Source organism: Atta colombica, unplaced genomic scaffold (assembly GCF_001594045.1).
Source record: "Atta colombica isolate Treedump-2 unplaced genomic scaffold, Acol1.0 scaffold76, whole genome shotgun sequence".
NCBI classification, from domain to species: Eukaryota; Metazoa; Arthropoda; class Insecta; order Hymenoptera; family Formicidae; genus Atta; species Atta colombica.
In genome coordinates, this window is record NW_017259568.1 from 94,221 (window position 1) to 106,048 (window position 11,828).

General features: G+C 31.3%; 2 protein-coding genes across 4 annotated transcripts in view; both read left to right on the forward strand.

Annotated features, from left to right (window-relative positions):
• Nucleotides 1–894: 894 nt before the first annotated feature.
• Nucleotides 895–4,199, forward strand: LOC108692536. Of its 3 annotated transcripts, none has more exons than XM_018200839.1 (5): nt 895–1,266; nt 1,736–1,866; nt 2,475–2,682; nt 3,224–3,436; nt 4,096–4,199. In XM_018200839.1, the coding sequence occupies exons 1-5, from the start codon at nt 1,195–1,197 to the stop codon at nt 4,102–4,104; spliced, it is 633 nt and encodes a 210-aa protein (XP_018056328.1). In that variant the 5' UTR covers nt 895–1,194; the 3' UTR covers nt 4,105–4,199. The 3 variants fall into 3 exon arrangements, with proteins under 3 accessions (XP_018056328.1, XP_018056329.1, XP_018056330.1); XM_018200840.1 differs by having other exon boundaries at nt 1,192–1,266; nt 1,693–1,866; XM_018200841.1 differs by having other exon boundaries at nt 1,194–1,266; nt 1,708–1,866.
• Nucleotides 4,200–9,120: 4,921 nt separating this feature from the next.
• LOC108692525 (SPARC-related modular calcium-binding protein 2) overlaps nt 9,121–11,828 on the forward strand; it is a 28,013-nt gene continuing 25,305 nt past the window's right edge. Inside the window, exon 1 of the mRNA XM_018200820.1 lies at nt 9,121–9,562. Coding sequence (XP_018056309.1) covers nt 9,458–9,562 — 105 coding nt within the window. The 5' untranslated portion in view covers nt 9,121–9,457. The remainder of the gene's footprint in view (nt 9,563–11,828) is intronic.

An 11,828-nucleotide genomic window follows, 5' to 3' on the forward strand; every position in this document is an offset into this window, starting at 1 on the left:
ACGAGGAATGTTCAAATTCAAATTATAATTGTGTATCCAATGAGGCATGTACTTTAGAATGTATAGGATGCGTTTTAAATTATACATGAAGTGCATGATGTATCCTCCTTTACTATACTTTGATGAACAATAATGACAAATGATGCATCATGCGCTTCATGCGTAATTTAGAACGCACCCATACTCTCTCTTGAAAAAAATTTGTAAACCTGGGTTATCTTCGCGCCTGGGTAATCTTCGATAAAAGCAGCAGATATAAGCGAACTGAGATTGAGCTAAATGTAGACCAATGCACAACAATTATATCGGAGAAAGGCTTTCAGAGAAGACTGATGATGCTAAGAATGAATGATATCCCTGTGACATTCAAGAATATATATCGCAGTGGTAATGGCAGAAAATGCTGACTGAATTAATGAATTTGTTTGTTGCATGTATTGTCTCGGAACTTTATTCTACCAAACTTTGCGTCTACCAATTTTTTTTTCGAGAAAGTACACAAATTATAGAGTTCCAGATTTATTCACATGATATAGCCAATATGTTACAACACGCGTCATCAGTGAGATGTGTGAATTTAAACTGTAATAAAAATTTGAATATCCCTCGTATTTTATACATAGAGTACAAGTTTTATACGAATAGCTATCACGCTATACAATTCCATCATAATGTTACCAAATTTCATGACAGTTCTAACATAGTTATTAAAGTTATATTTGAAAATCTATCTACAGAGTTGACTATATCATTTCTACACCCAAAAAGTGCAATGAAGCAAAAATTTACATATACGAATTACAAAGCGTTTATAATGTTTATCATACATCAAATTTTCACTTTTCATTGGATGCGTTGTCAAGTTGAAAAAACGACTAGCCTGCTCACCGAGCAAGTGAACTAATTGGTTATTACTTATAGATCCAATCAATCATATTCAATCGCTCGGTAAGCATGCTTAGCTGCTTTGCCATCTTGATCTTGCCATACATACAAGTACCATGTAATAATTAAGTTATGAAATTGCATAACATTGATTATAATAACTAAAGTAGAAACAGCTAGACAATGGAGAATAGTACGCGCGATAAAAGTGAGGTTAGACTAATTTCGAATAATATGAATATCCGTCGAGACTGATAAAAGCAGTTACAACTTACAAGTCACAATCAGCAGGATTACATATTAACAGTTATGTTTCCGAAAAATGTCAAGACAACGCTGTTGTGCGGGCCGAAAGACTTGAGTAAATCCTTTATGTATGAGGTATGTAGGTAATGTACAAACGTACATATAAATGACAAATGAAAGTGTAACTCAGCAAACGAGAATGGATTGAAATGGATTCAGATTTTCAGAAATATTGATTCACGAATGTTAAAATGAATACTTTTCAATCCTGAATGCATTTTTATTCATTTATAGAAATTACATGGAGCATATCTTTATGCCTTTCAGTCTAAAAGTAATATTAGCTTTTTCTGTCTATTGTGAATACTGTTCAATTCAAAATTTTGAATAGGAAATGCAGTTTTTCAATCCAATTGAATCCAATTGAATCCAAAAAAAGTATTCGCTATTTAAAATACATTTGGATAGAAAAAAATTTCAATTCATTTTAATCCATTCTCGTTTGCTGGGAAGACATAATATGATGTCAAAATCTATCTGTCTCTCTCACATTCCTACAAGATATATGTCCTAAAGTGGAAAGAAAACATTTTCCTACATCTAGGCTGCGATGTATTGGGCGGAAGAGGGACAACAGCTTGTTTACATTACCCCGATACTTCTGGAAAAACGACCGGCGATTTGTCACGACAGAAGAAATCCATCAGTCACCGCGCTCAAACTAATGAGATTCATGTAAGATTTATATACTAGATTTATATACTATATTATATTATATTATGTAATAATATATATATTTTTTTACATCTGCAGACGTCTCCTATTTGTCAACAATTGTTGTCACTGCAACCCAGCAAACAGAGAATGGATTAAAATAGATTGAAATTTTTTTCTATCCGAATGCGTATTTTAAATAGCGAATACTTTTTTTGAATTTAATTGGATGCAATTGGATTGAAAAATTGGATTGAAAACATTTCCTATTCAAAATTTTGAATTGAATAGTATTCAATTCACAATGCACAGAAAAAGTTAATATTATTTTTAAATTGAAAAGCATAGAGATATGCTCCATGTAATTCTTATAAATGAATAAAAATGCATTCAGGATTGAAAAGCATTTATTTTAACATTTGTGAATCAATATTTCTGAATCCATTTCAATTCATTTCAATCCATTCTCGTTTACTGGGAACTCCTTTATGTTTATCTTGGATTTAATTGTTATTTAAAAAGAGTAAATATCTTATCTAACGATATTTATACATCTGACGTTTATTCATTCATGTCCATCGATATTTTACACAGCGCGCATAGTCGTCTTGATATATTTATTTATGCAGATATTTGTCGGATTACGAAGCTCTCGAGCAACATCTTTATAAACTGCATACCTATGCAACTATGGTACCTTCTGTGCTTTTGATAGATGAATTGGATGATTATCTCTTAAGTGATGAAGCTCCTGGAGATAATAATTCATGTATCGCCAAAATTTGCGCCTTGATACTCCATTCGATGAATTTATGTTCACGAATTTTAGAAAAGAATGTAAGGAAGAAATATTATTTGTACCTTTGAAAAAACAGATTTCTGCTTTTCCGAATAGAGAAAAAAATCTGTATTTTCTCTCTCTCTCTCTTTCTAAAACAAAACGTGTTATATTACACGTGTTTACTTTGGTCTCCAGTATATTAAGCCTGCTTGTTTTTTTGCTGGATTTTTTGCTAATTCCTGCTGAATTAGAATATTGCCATCGTATTGGCTGACGTATTGACAAAGTCAGCATCGCAGCCAATACGATGACAAAAATTTATTCTAGCTAGCAATCCATCAAGGAAACAAGCGTCATGTACCACCGACTTTATTCATATTTCATTATTCATTCATCTAAATAAACATACGATTTTGATTCATCTTCTATCTATTTTTTCTCCAACTTAAAAAAAAATGAACTTGGATAATTTTATAGTAAACAAGCCCTTATAAATAATATTGTCGGAAAATTAAATTTCGAGAATTATTTAGTCTTGATGATTTTTCAATCAATGATGTTGGTTTTATGGTAAAATAAATAATAATTATATTATAGGTACATGTGTGCGTATGGACCAGTTCTAGCCTCGTCAATAACTTTATTCAAACAATTTACTTTCGCAATATCTGGAATTTAACGAAGAAGGAGGATGGAAAAGTCATTTTGATGAAAAGGTGTTCCATTAGATCATCGTTAGAACGATCGTACATATATTATAAATTCCAAGATGGGATGCGAGTTCTTCAACAAATATTAGGCGATTTGAAGGTTTAATGATATTTTTATTAGGGATACATCGGATCGTAAAATTATCCGAGAAAATGTTCTCTAAAAAGAAAGCCCTAGAGAAAAAGATTTAATTTTACACCAATGTACAAGATATTGTAGCATGAATATGCATACTTATTCCTAGTATGCATTTACATTTATACTATTTATAGTACTATTTATAGTACTATTTATAGTACATTTATATAAGAAACAAATCAATAATTTAATGATATGAAATCGAATATATTCCCGGACTAATGATTACTATCCGGTCGGATAGTAAAAAGTGCCGGATAATACCGGGTACAAGATATTTTCCAGACATCCGGTGCATCCCTAATTTTTATTAAGTATTTCTGTATTAGTATTATCTTCGTTCTTATTATTTTTGTATACATGAAAATGGAATAAAAATTCTATAAAAATTGTTGCGTGTAAAATAAACTGCATTAAAATTGCTACGTTACTGGCTGATATATGTATCATAAATAATAAGATTTGTATAAAGATTTTTTTTTTTTAAACATAATGAGAATAAAATTTTTAAAAATGTCTCTCTTCCTTTTATCTATCTATCTCCTTTTCTGGCATAAAACATTGTTGAGCCATGTTTATGCAAGGTGTTATTATCAATTGTGATACTTTTTTTTACATAGAGCAGCTAAAATCGATTGGAATCCATCTCTGAAAGTGGAATGACAGTGGCGGGCGACAGGAGGGAAGAAATAAGAGAAATTAGGATTATTCTGCCGATATCATATCAACGCAAAAAAGATTTATCTACGACTCATTGTCGATCTGGGATAGTTGTCGCTGACGCAACAAGAGATATCAATACCAATTAGATTCCGTATGTTTGGATTCTGCATTTGCACGCTTGCGTACGACGTATGCGTAAGCGCGTAATAAGTGTTTGAATTGAATGTTACTCGTGCGAACTTATAAAGTGCAGACGACAACGCAAGTTCAAAAAAAACAAGTTCAAAAAAATAAAAAGGAGAAAAAGAAGAAAGAAGTGGCAAGTAAATATGTTGCATATATGTATGTATGCATATGCACATTATATCGTTGACACAACAATAATTGCAGTGAAGCGAATTGGAAACTGTGTTGACAACATAGCGCAAATAATCAAGTTAGTTTTTTCCCTTTGTTCTATGCACTTTCTTTCGCGTAAGCAAATATAACTCGATTTAAGCATCCGCACGATTTAGCGATCTAATTAATAATAAAAAGGAACGCATTTGAGATTCGTACTTTAAAAACGCATTTCAATTAAAATGTAAATTAACTAAAAAATGAATATATATTTAACGTATTACAATCGTATAAATATTAAGTGGTTTACAATTTTTCATCTGTCTCTCTCTCTCTCTCTCTCTCTCTCTCTCTCTCTCTCTCTCTCTCTCTTATTTATATTTTATCTCAGAATCTCTGAACCCAGCAAATGAGAATGGATTAAAATGGATTGAAATTTTTTTCTATCCAAATGCCTATTTTAAATAGCGAATACTTTTTTTGGATTTAATTGGATTCAATTGGATGAAAAATGCATTTCCTATTCAAAATTTTGAATGAACAGTATTAACAATTGTGTTTGTGTGCACAAAAGAAGCTAATATTATTTTTAGATTGAAAGGCATAAAGATATGCAATTCTTATAAATGAATAAAAATGCATTCAGGATTGAAAAGCATTCATTTTAACATTCGTGAATCAATGAAAATCTGAATCCATTTCAATTCATTTCAATTCATTCTCGTTTGCTGGGAAGGCCGTACTTACTAATCTCCTGTTATAATTTACTTTGAATTGATTATTTTTACACATTTGTGTGTGTGTGTGTGTGTGTGTGTGTGTGTGTGTGTGTGTGTGTGTGCGAGCGCGCGCGCGCGCTTTTCCTTGCTCTCTTACACTCTCTTTTATTTTGACAAATTATCATCGCTTGGATAATTAATATCGGAAAATAAAAGCGCGAGAATCGCGGTCCATTTTTTACATGTGTAGAATTTTATCCTAATTTATAACAAGAATTAGTTGTTGATGGTAGTGCTCGAAAGATGCGAATTTTTAAACGAAGGTAAGTGTAGCAATATCTTCTGTCAGATATCTAACAATAATTTAAAAAGCATTAATATAAAATTATTCGTTGACTTTCTTTACATTGATTTTAAAAAATTCTCTCATAGTATAGCATAGTATTGCTCATGATAATTAACGCGATAACGATAATCAACATTCACCTTTCATGAGAGTGTATCCTCGCGCTCTCGTAAACGATATAAGCCATCAATAACCGCAGGCTTGTTCCTTTTATTAAAAGCTACATTCCATCGGTCAAATAACCAGTTTTGAATGGGTTTCGAATTCCCGATGACTCATGGATCTTCGATCTTATCCGGCACGTTGTGCATCCGCATTGCATGAACAGGAAAGAAGAAAACGAAAATAATCACATATCACACACACACACACACACACACACACACACACGCGCGCGCGCGCGCGCGCACATATACATCAGACATAATTTGTGTCTGTTGAACATGGCACTTCGCATTCTGAATTTACATCCGTGCTACAATTCGCGGGTAATAAATTTAAAGATCTCGTTGATAAGAGATTATCTTGCGTATACGGATCATCATCATGGACATATCCAGGATTTTTGGAAGACGGAGGATTTTATCAATTATCTGTATCACATAAATAGCCATTTTTTGCACTAATGAATTGTTTCTTTAAATATTTTAGAGCTTGAATATCTTCTTTTTTGTTTTCTTTTTAAATGGATTTTAAATGGAAACAAATATTAAGTTAATTTGTAAATTATAAATTTTCTTTTGTTTCCTCAAGAAAGTATAAGCGAAATACACTTATATTAAAAACGAAATGTAAATAAGTATTTATTAACGTATAGCGCTATGTACACACATATATATATATATACAATGTTCTGTTGTTTTTTGGCTCAAAAACCTTCCAGAAATCATTTACGTAGCTGTAACAAGGAGAAAAAATATTTTATGCGACAACAAAAAATTACTCGGCGAGTCAAAAAGTGAAATTGTATTCTTTTATATGGTGTCCAGTGATCTTTGAATATCCTTAGATCCTGGAATTATATGTATCCTGAAGAATTCCTGAAAAACCCCTGAAATTTCAAGGCTGATCTGGAATTTATTCATCATTCTTTCATTCTAAAAAAATCATGAAAAAAGAAAGAAATAAAAAGAAAAGTTGTGTTTGGGTATAAGTTCTGCCATAAAGAGCAATAAGTTACAAATAAAAAACTTGAATGTCTAAAATAAAATATGGAAAAATCATTTATATTGATGGAATATTTGTTTGATATCACTTATAAAGCAGTAAATAATATTGCTCCAAATGTGCGTTTTAATTCATTTATATAGAATAACTTAAATACAAAACATATATTGTGGAAATCGATGAAAATTAATTGATGGGCTGAATCTTGGAAAAATCAAACTTTTACTTGGAATATTCTAGAATTCTTGAATTGACTAATCAGATTTTGCTATAGATACTATGTTTTATAATTAAAAATGAGAAAATAAATAAACAATTTCGAGAAGAAATTGAATCCCCTACCCTTTTTTTTGGATACGCCGGCCATGCGTGATCATTGCATTATCTTTTTTTTTATATCGAAAGTATATCGAAAGAATAATGGAAATTGTTTCATCTATTTGTATTTTTTAGAAATACATTCTTCGAAAGCGGATTTATCCTTAAAAGAGTAACACATCGTTTTTTAGTTTGAACTTATTTCTACTTTAATTTAGTTTAATTTCGGAATTTATTTTTAATTTAGTTTAATTTGTTAATTTTCTACTTTTTTCAAATTCTTTATCAAGTTTTTTTAGTATCTGCATGCACTTTGTAATGCGTATGTAAGTAGTTGTAGCTTCTATTTTCAAGTAAATTAAAAAATGATATACGTAATTTTAGAGATTGAGAGAAAAAATGATTGAAAAAAAGCGTAACGCGTGATGTATTAAAGTTATCGGAATCGTATTTTACATAAACAGAATTGTCAAAAATACTAATCATGCATGAAAGGACTAAATAATTTGAGTTGTTTGGTTTCTAGATTAGAGAGATAGATATAGAGTAAAGCTTCCTATTATGAGATAGCGACGTTTTTACTGAACTAATAAACGCTATCTATTGATTCCACCATGAATTTATTGCTCTTGGATTGAAAAAACTATTTAGTAGAAAATTCATTATTAAATCATGCTCATAGTTAAACAGTTGTAAAACAAGATTTTAGAATTTGGATGTCTTCAAGTTTCATTGAGATGAGCCTTTAAACCTTGTTTATTATTTAATAAATAAATATTTGGCAATAAAGTCTTCATGTAGTGATAGAGTAAGGTTGTACTAATAGAAAAATACGAGATATATTGAATTGTTTAATTACAGAAGTTAGATTTGATGATCGTAAAATCATAAGACGTGGTATGAAACACTCAGGGTATTTCTAATATGAAATAACCTATACTATGTCATAGTGAAAATCGTTGCTAAAGTATAAATGTTATTGTACAATAATAAAAAAGACAACCGTCGAAGAATAAACGTCGAGTGCCTATTTCTACGATGCTTGATTCCAACCTGAAAACGAGTTCTAGTTCTAATAATCTATCGCATGCTCAATTTTAGCGCATTTTTAGCTGTATTTGTTTAGATTTTAGAAACATTAAAATTTTTTAATTGCAATACTGATATACTTTTACTATCGATTTTTCGGGGCATTTCATGTTAGGAGCACAATTTTTTGACTTTCCGATTTGCTCACTTTTCTTTAATTTTCAAAAAAAAATAGAATTTGAATTAAATTTTATATAATGTTATCTTAAAGCTTATTAAATTCCCTTTAAAATGACCTATCATTTTTTAAAATTCTGCTTATAGGCTTCTAGCATCCCTGGTGAAAATTTTTCTCAGAATTAATATAATTTTATAACTTTCTCATTTTTTATGCGAATTGGAACATTCTTTCAGAAAATCTACATCTTTTCTCAGAATTTTTCATATATGTTAATTATAAGATATCATAAGATTTTTAAGATTTTTTGTAAATATAATTTCTGATGAAATGTTACAAAATCTAAAAAATTTAAAAGTACTTTTTAAAAATTCTGGATTGAGAAATTTCAGACTATTTCAGAATTCACTTGTATGAGAAGTTCTGAGAGAAAATGTAAATTTTCCGAATATTTCCAAGTATTCCTAAAAAATGTTTCATTTTTCAATTCAATATAAAGATTACGAGAAAAATTTTTACCAGGGATTTATCTAAAATGAACTCTGTATCTCACAATAGAGGGCCTCCCCCCCCCCCTCTCTCTCTCTCTCTCTCTCTCTCTCTCTCTGTGTGTGTGTGTGTGTGTGTGTGTGTGTGTGTGTGTGTGTGTGTATGTGTGTGTGCTTGTGCATCCTTATTCCCGATAAAGATCAAGGATAGCTTCGATAGATCGAGGCCTGCAGCATTGTAAGTATTGGAAGTGCGGAAGTGTTAGTTAGAGGAGCAAGAGAGGAGAAATAAGTATAAGGCTGCTCGGTTGCTCGGTTGCTCCAGCGGGCTGAGGCCTGACAAGTGGCAACTGGCAAGAAGCAGTGCCAGTTGATCCGCGGCATTCGCTACGGTTGCATGCTTGCTGTAGGTCGTAGCATGTTTCACATCTTCTCCTAAAAGAAATTTATTTATTATCTCAACCGTGCCCCCCCTCCCCTTTTTTTCGCGTTCTGAAATTTATCGATAAATAAACTCAGAAGATCATCGATCGGAAAACTAATGAGTCTCGTGTCTCAACATACCGCCGGTCGAATAAAAAGACAGATAAACAGGAATGCGTTGTATGCTGGGAACATGGGAATGTAGCGAGTGTATGTGTGTAAAGTGTTGCGCGCGGGCGTATTTTCCAGACAAGTTCCTCCGTTCTTTCATCGTTTTCTAAGAAGCGCATTCAGAATACTGGAGAGAACACGATGGTGTTCCCGACAATACGAGCCACTGTAGTATTCTTATTGTTGCTCATCCTCGAGCTTGCATCCTCTGATGCTGCGGTACCTAACACTGTTACATCGGCTAAGGTATTCCACAGAGTTTTACTTCATTACTTTCACGTTTGACAAATTTTCAAGAGATTTTATCTTAAATATTACACCATCATTGCGTTCGACAATTGAAATAATTATTAATAATGCTGCAAGTTGCAACGAGAAACATGCATTCTCTCTCTCTCTCTCTCTCTCTCTCTCTTTGTCTCTTTTTCTCTCACAAATAGAGTAATAGTGTCTAACTGTCTCTCTCAACAATGGTGTTGATTTGCCGATTTTCACCACGCTTACTAAAGAACATTACCGATGTATATATACTATAATTGCTTATACTTGCTGCTTTTATAAATAAACTTTTATAAATTTTTGTACAACTTAACGATACGCAGCAGAATGTAAATTTTTACATTTTATTCTTTTCTGATTTTTTCATTAGCGTCTACTAATATCTATCTATAATACACGTAAAATAATAGAATATTTTATTATAGAATAAACTAGAGAGAGAGAGAGAGAGAGAGAGAGAGAGAGAGAGAAATTTTTCACAAAATATTTTTTAAATTTCAAGTTTTGAAATAAAATTTTAAATGCGTAAAAAGTTTTATTATAAGTTAAGAAGGATTGTAAGAAATAAAATACTAAAATAATAATATAATAAAATATGTTATAGCGCAATATTTGAAAGACGAAACTTGAGATAGAGAAACTTTCACTGTTCTTAGTAATTGTATCAATTTAGCAATTATACCAATTCCGCTGTCGAATGGCGCGAATTTCGCGCCGCAACATGAAACGAGGAAGAAAATCTATAAGATTCACATTTTCAATTTATGCTTTAGATGATAATTGTGATAATTTAGATGATCATGTTTAGCATATTTATAATTGTAAAAGAAATAAACAATCGAAGAAATTATAATGAATTATAGGCTTTTTGGATGTGTAAAAGATTTAAATAAACATTTTTAATTATCAATGCAGCAAATTGTCTCGAAGAAGAGACAATTTGGCTATACACATGTTTCAACTGTAAATAAACTGTAAATTCATACTTACGTATTACGCCGATGTGTGAAAAGATAATAGTATTAAGTAAATGAATAAACGTTTAACATCCGAAATGTTATTTATTAAACAAAAATTAGCTTAAACTTACAATCAGATACTAAATATCTCAATCATCGCGTACGTAAATATTCTGAATAAGTTTTAAATTTCATGCGTTAGTGATTTTACATGACTTCTATAATAGTAATATTTTATTCCATATATATATATTTATTTATTGAGTTTCACCTTCGATTTGCTCACAAATCATCTTTTTAAATCATAACGATTAAATTCTAACGCCGATACAGCTAACATCTTTAATTATATCTCGTTGCTTTTTGACATGGAACCTAGCTTTTAATTTTTACAATATATTTCACGCTCCCGTCTTCAGGAGTCTTTATAATGCGTTAGCTGACATTATTTTTAAAATATTAATTGCTTAATACCTCACAGGCATCTGTTCAATTTTATAATTATCACCAGTTTTGGACCATGAGAAAGATTCAGAATTACGCAGCTGAGCGAGGATTCTTGTGATACACAAGACGGTGAAAACTCTTTCTTTTTTTCTTTCTTTTTTTTTTGTTGTGATTTCGCTGATGATGGTCCCAAGTATTGGCTGAAACATTCGAATATAAAGCAAGTTAAAATAATCTAGATATGTAATCAATGATTGTGCACCAAGTACCACAATGCACTCTTATTTGCCTGATTTTCCTACAAAATTTTCATTTCGAGAATGATTTTTGTTAGTATTAAGTAAGTCGCAAAAAGGAAAAAAGAAAAGAATAGAAAGATGACGATGAATTTATAAAAATTTTACAAATGAGACAGTCGTCAATGAGTCGTTATTCAAACAAGAAAGTGCCAAAAAGTTAAATATTCTTGCAGGATGATGAGTCGTTTTCGAAATTGTACGAGAAAATGCAAAATTGCACATGTATGCGAATAAGAAATTGATCGGGTTGATTTTTGAAGCAGTGATTAAAGAGAAAATCATTTTCCTCTATATCGTCGCACCATTCGTTTCTTCCTTATCAAATTAATTCTGATAAAAGGAGACCAAGTAATCATACCGAGTAACTATTCCCTTCCCGTCGAGGTTTCCGCCAGTCACATTGTACGAGCAATCATATATCACTTAACGAATGTATTGTACAATTAGACGTTTTTAACGACACACACACACACACACACACACACACACACACACACACACACACACACACACACACACACACACACA

Excerpts from the sequence above, each read along its gene's own strand:
- LOC108692536 (XM_018200839.1), top strand. The coding sequence starts at position 1,195 with ATGTTTCCGAAAAATGTCAAGACAACGCTGTTGTGCGGGCCGAAAGAC. Across the intron at positions 1,267-1,735 it reads GTAAATCCTTTATGTATGAG|GCTGCGATGTATTGGGCGGA; the intron begins GTATGTAGGTAA and ends TCCTACATCTAG. Across the intron at positions 1,867-2,474 it reads CTCAAACTAATGAGATTCAT|ATATTTGTCGGATTACGAAG; the intron begins GTAAGATTTATA and ends TTATTTATGCAG.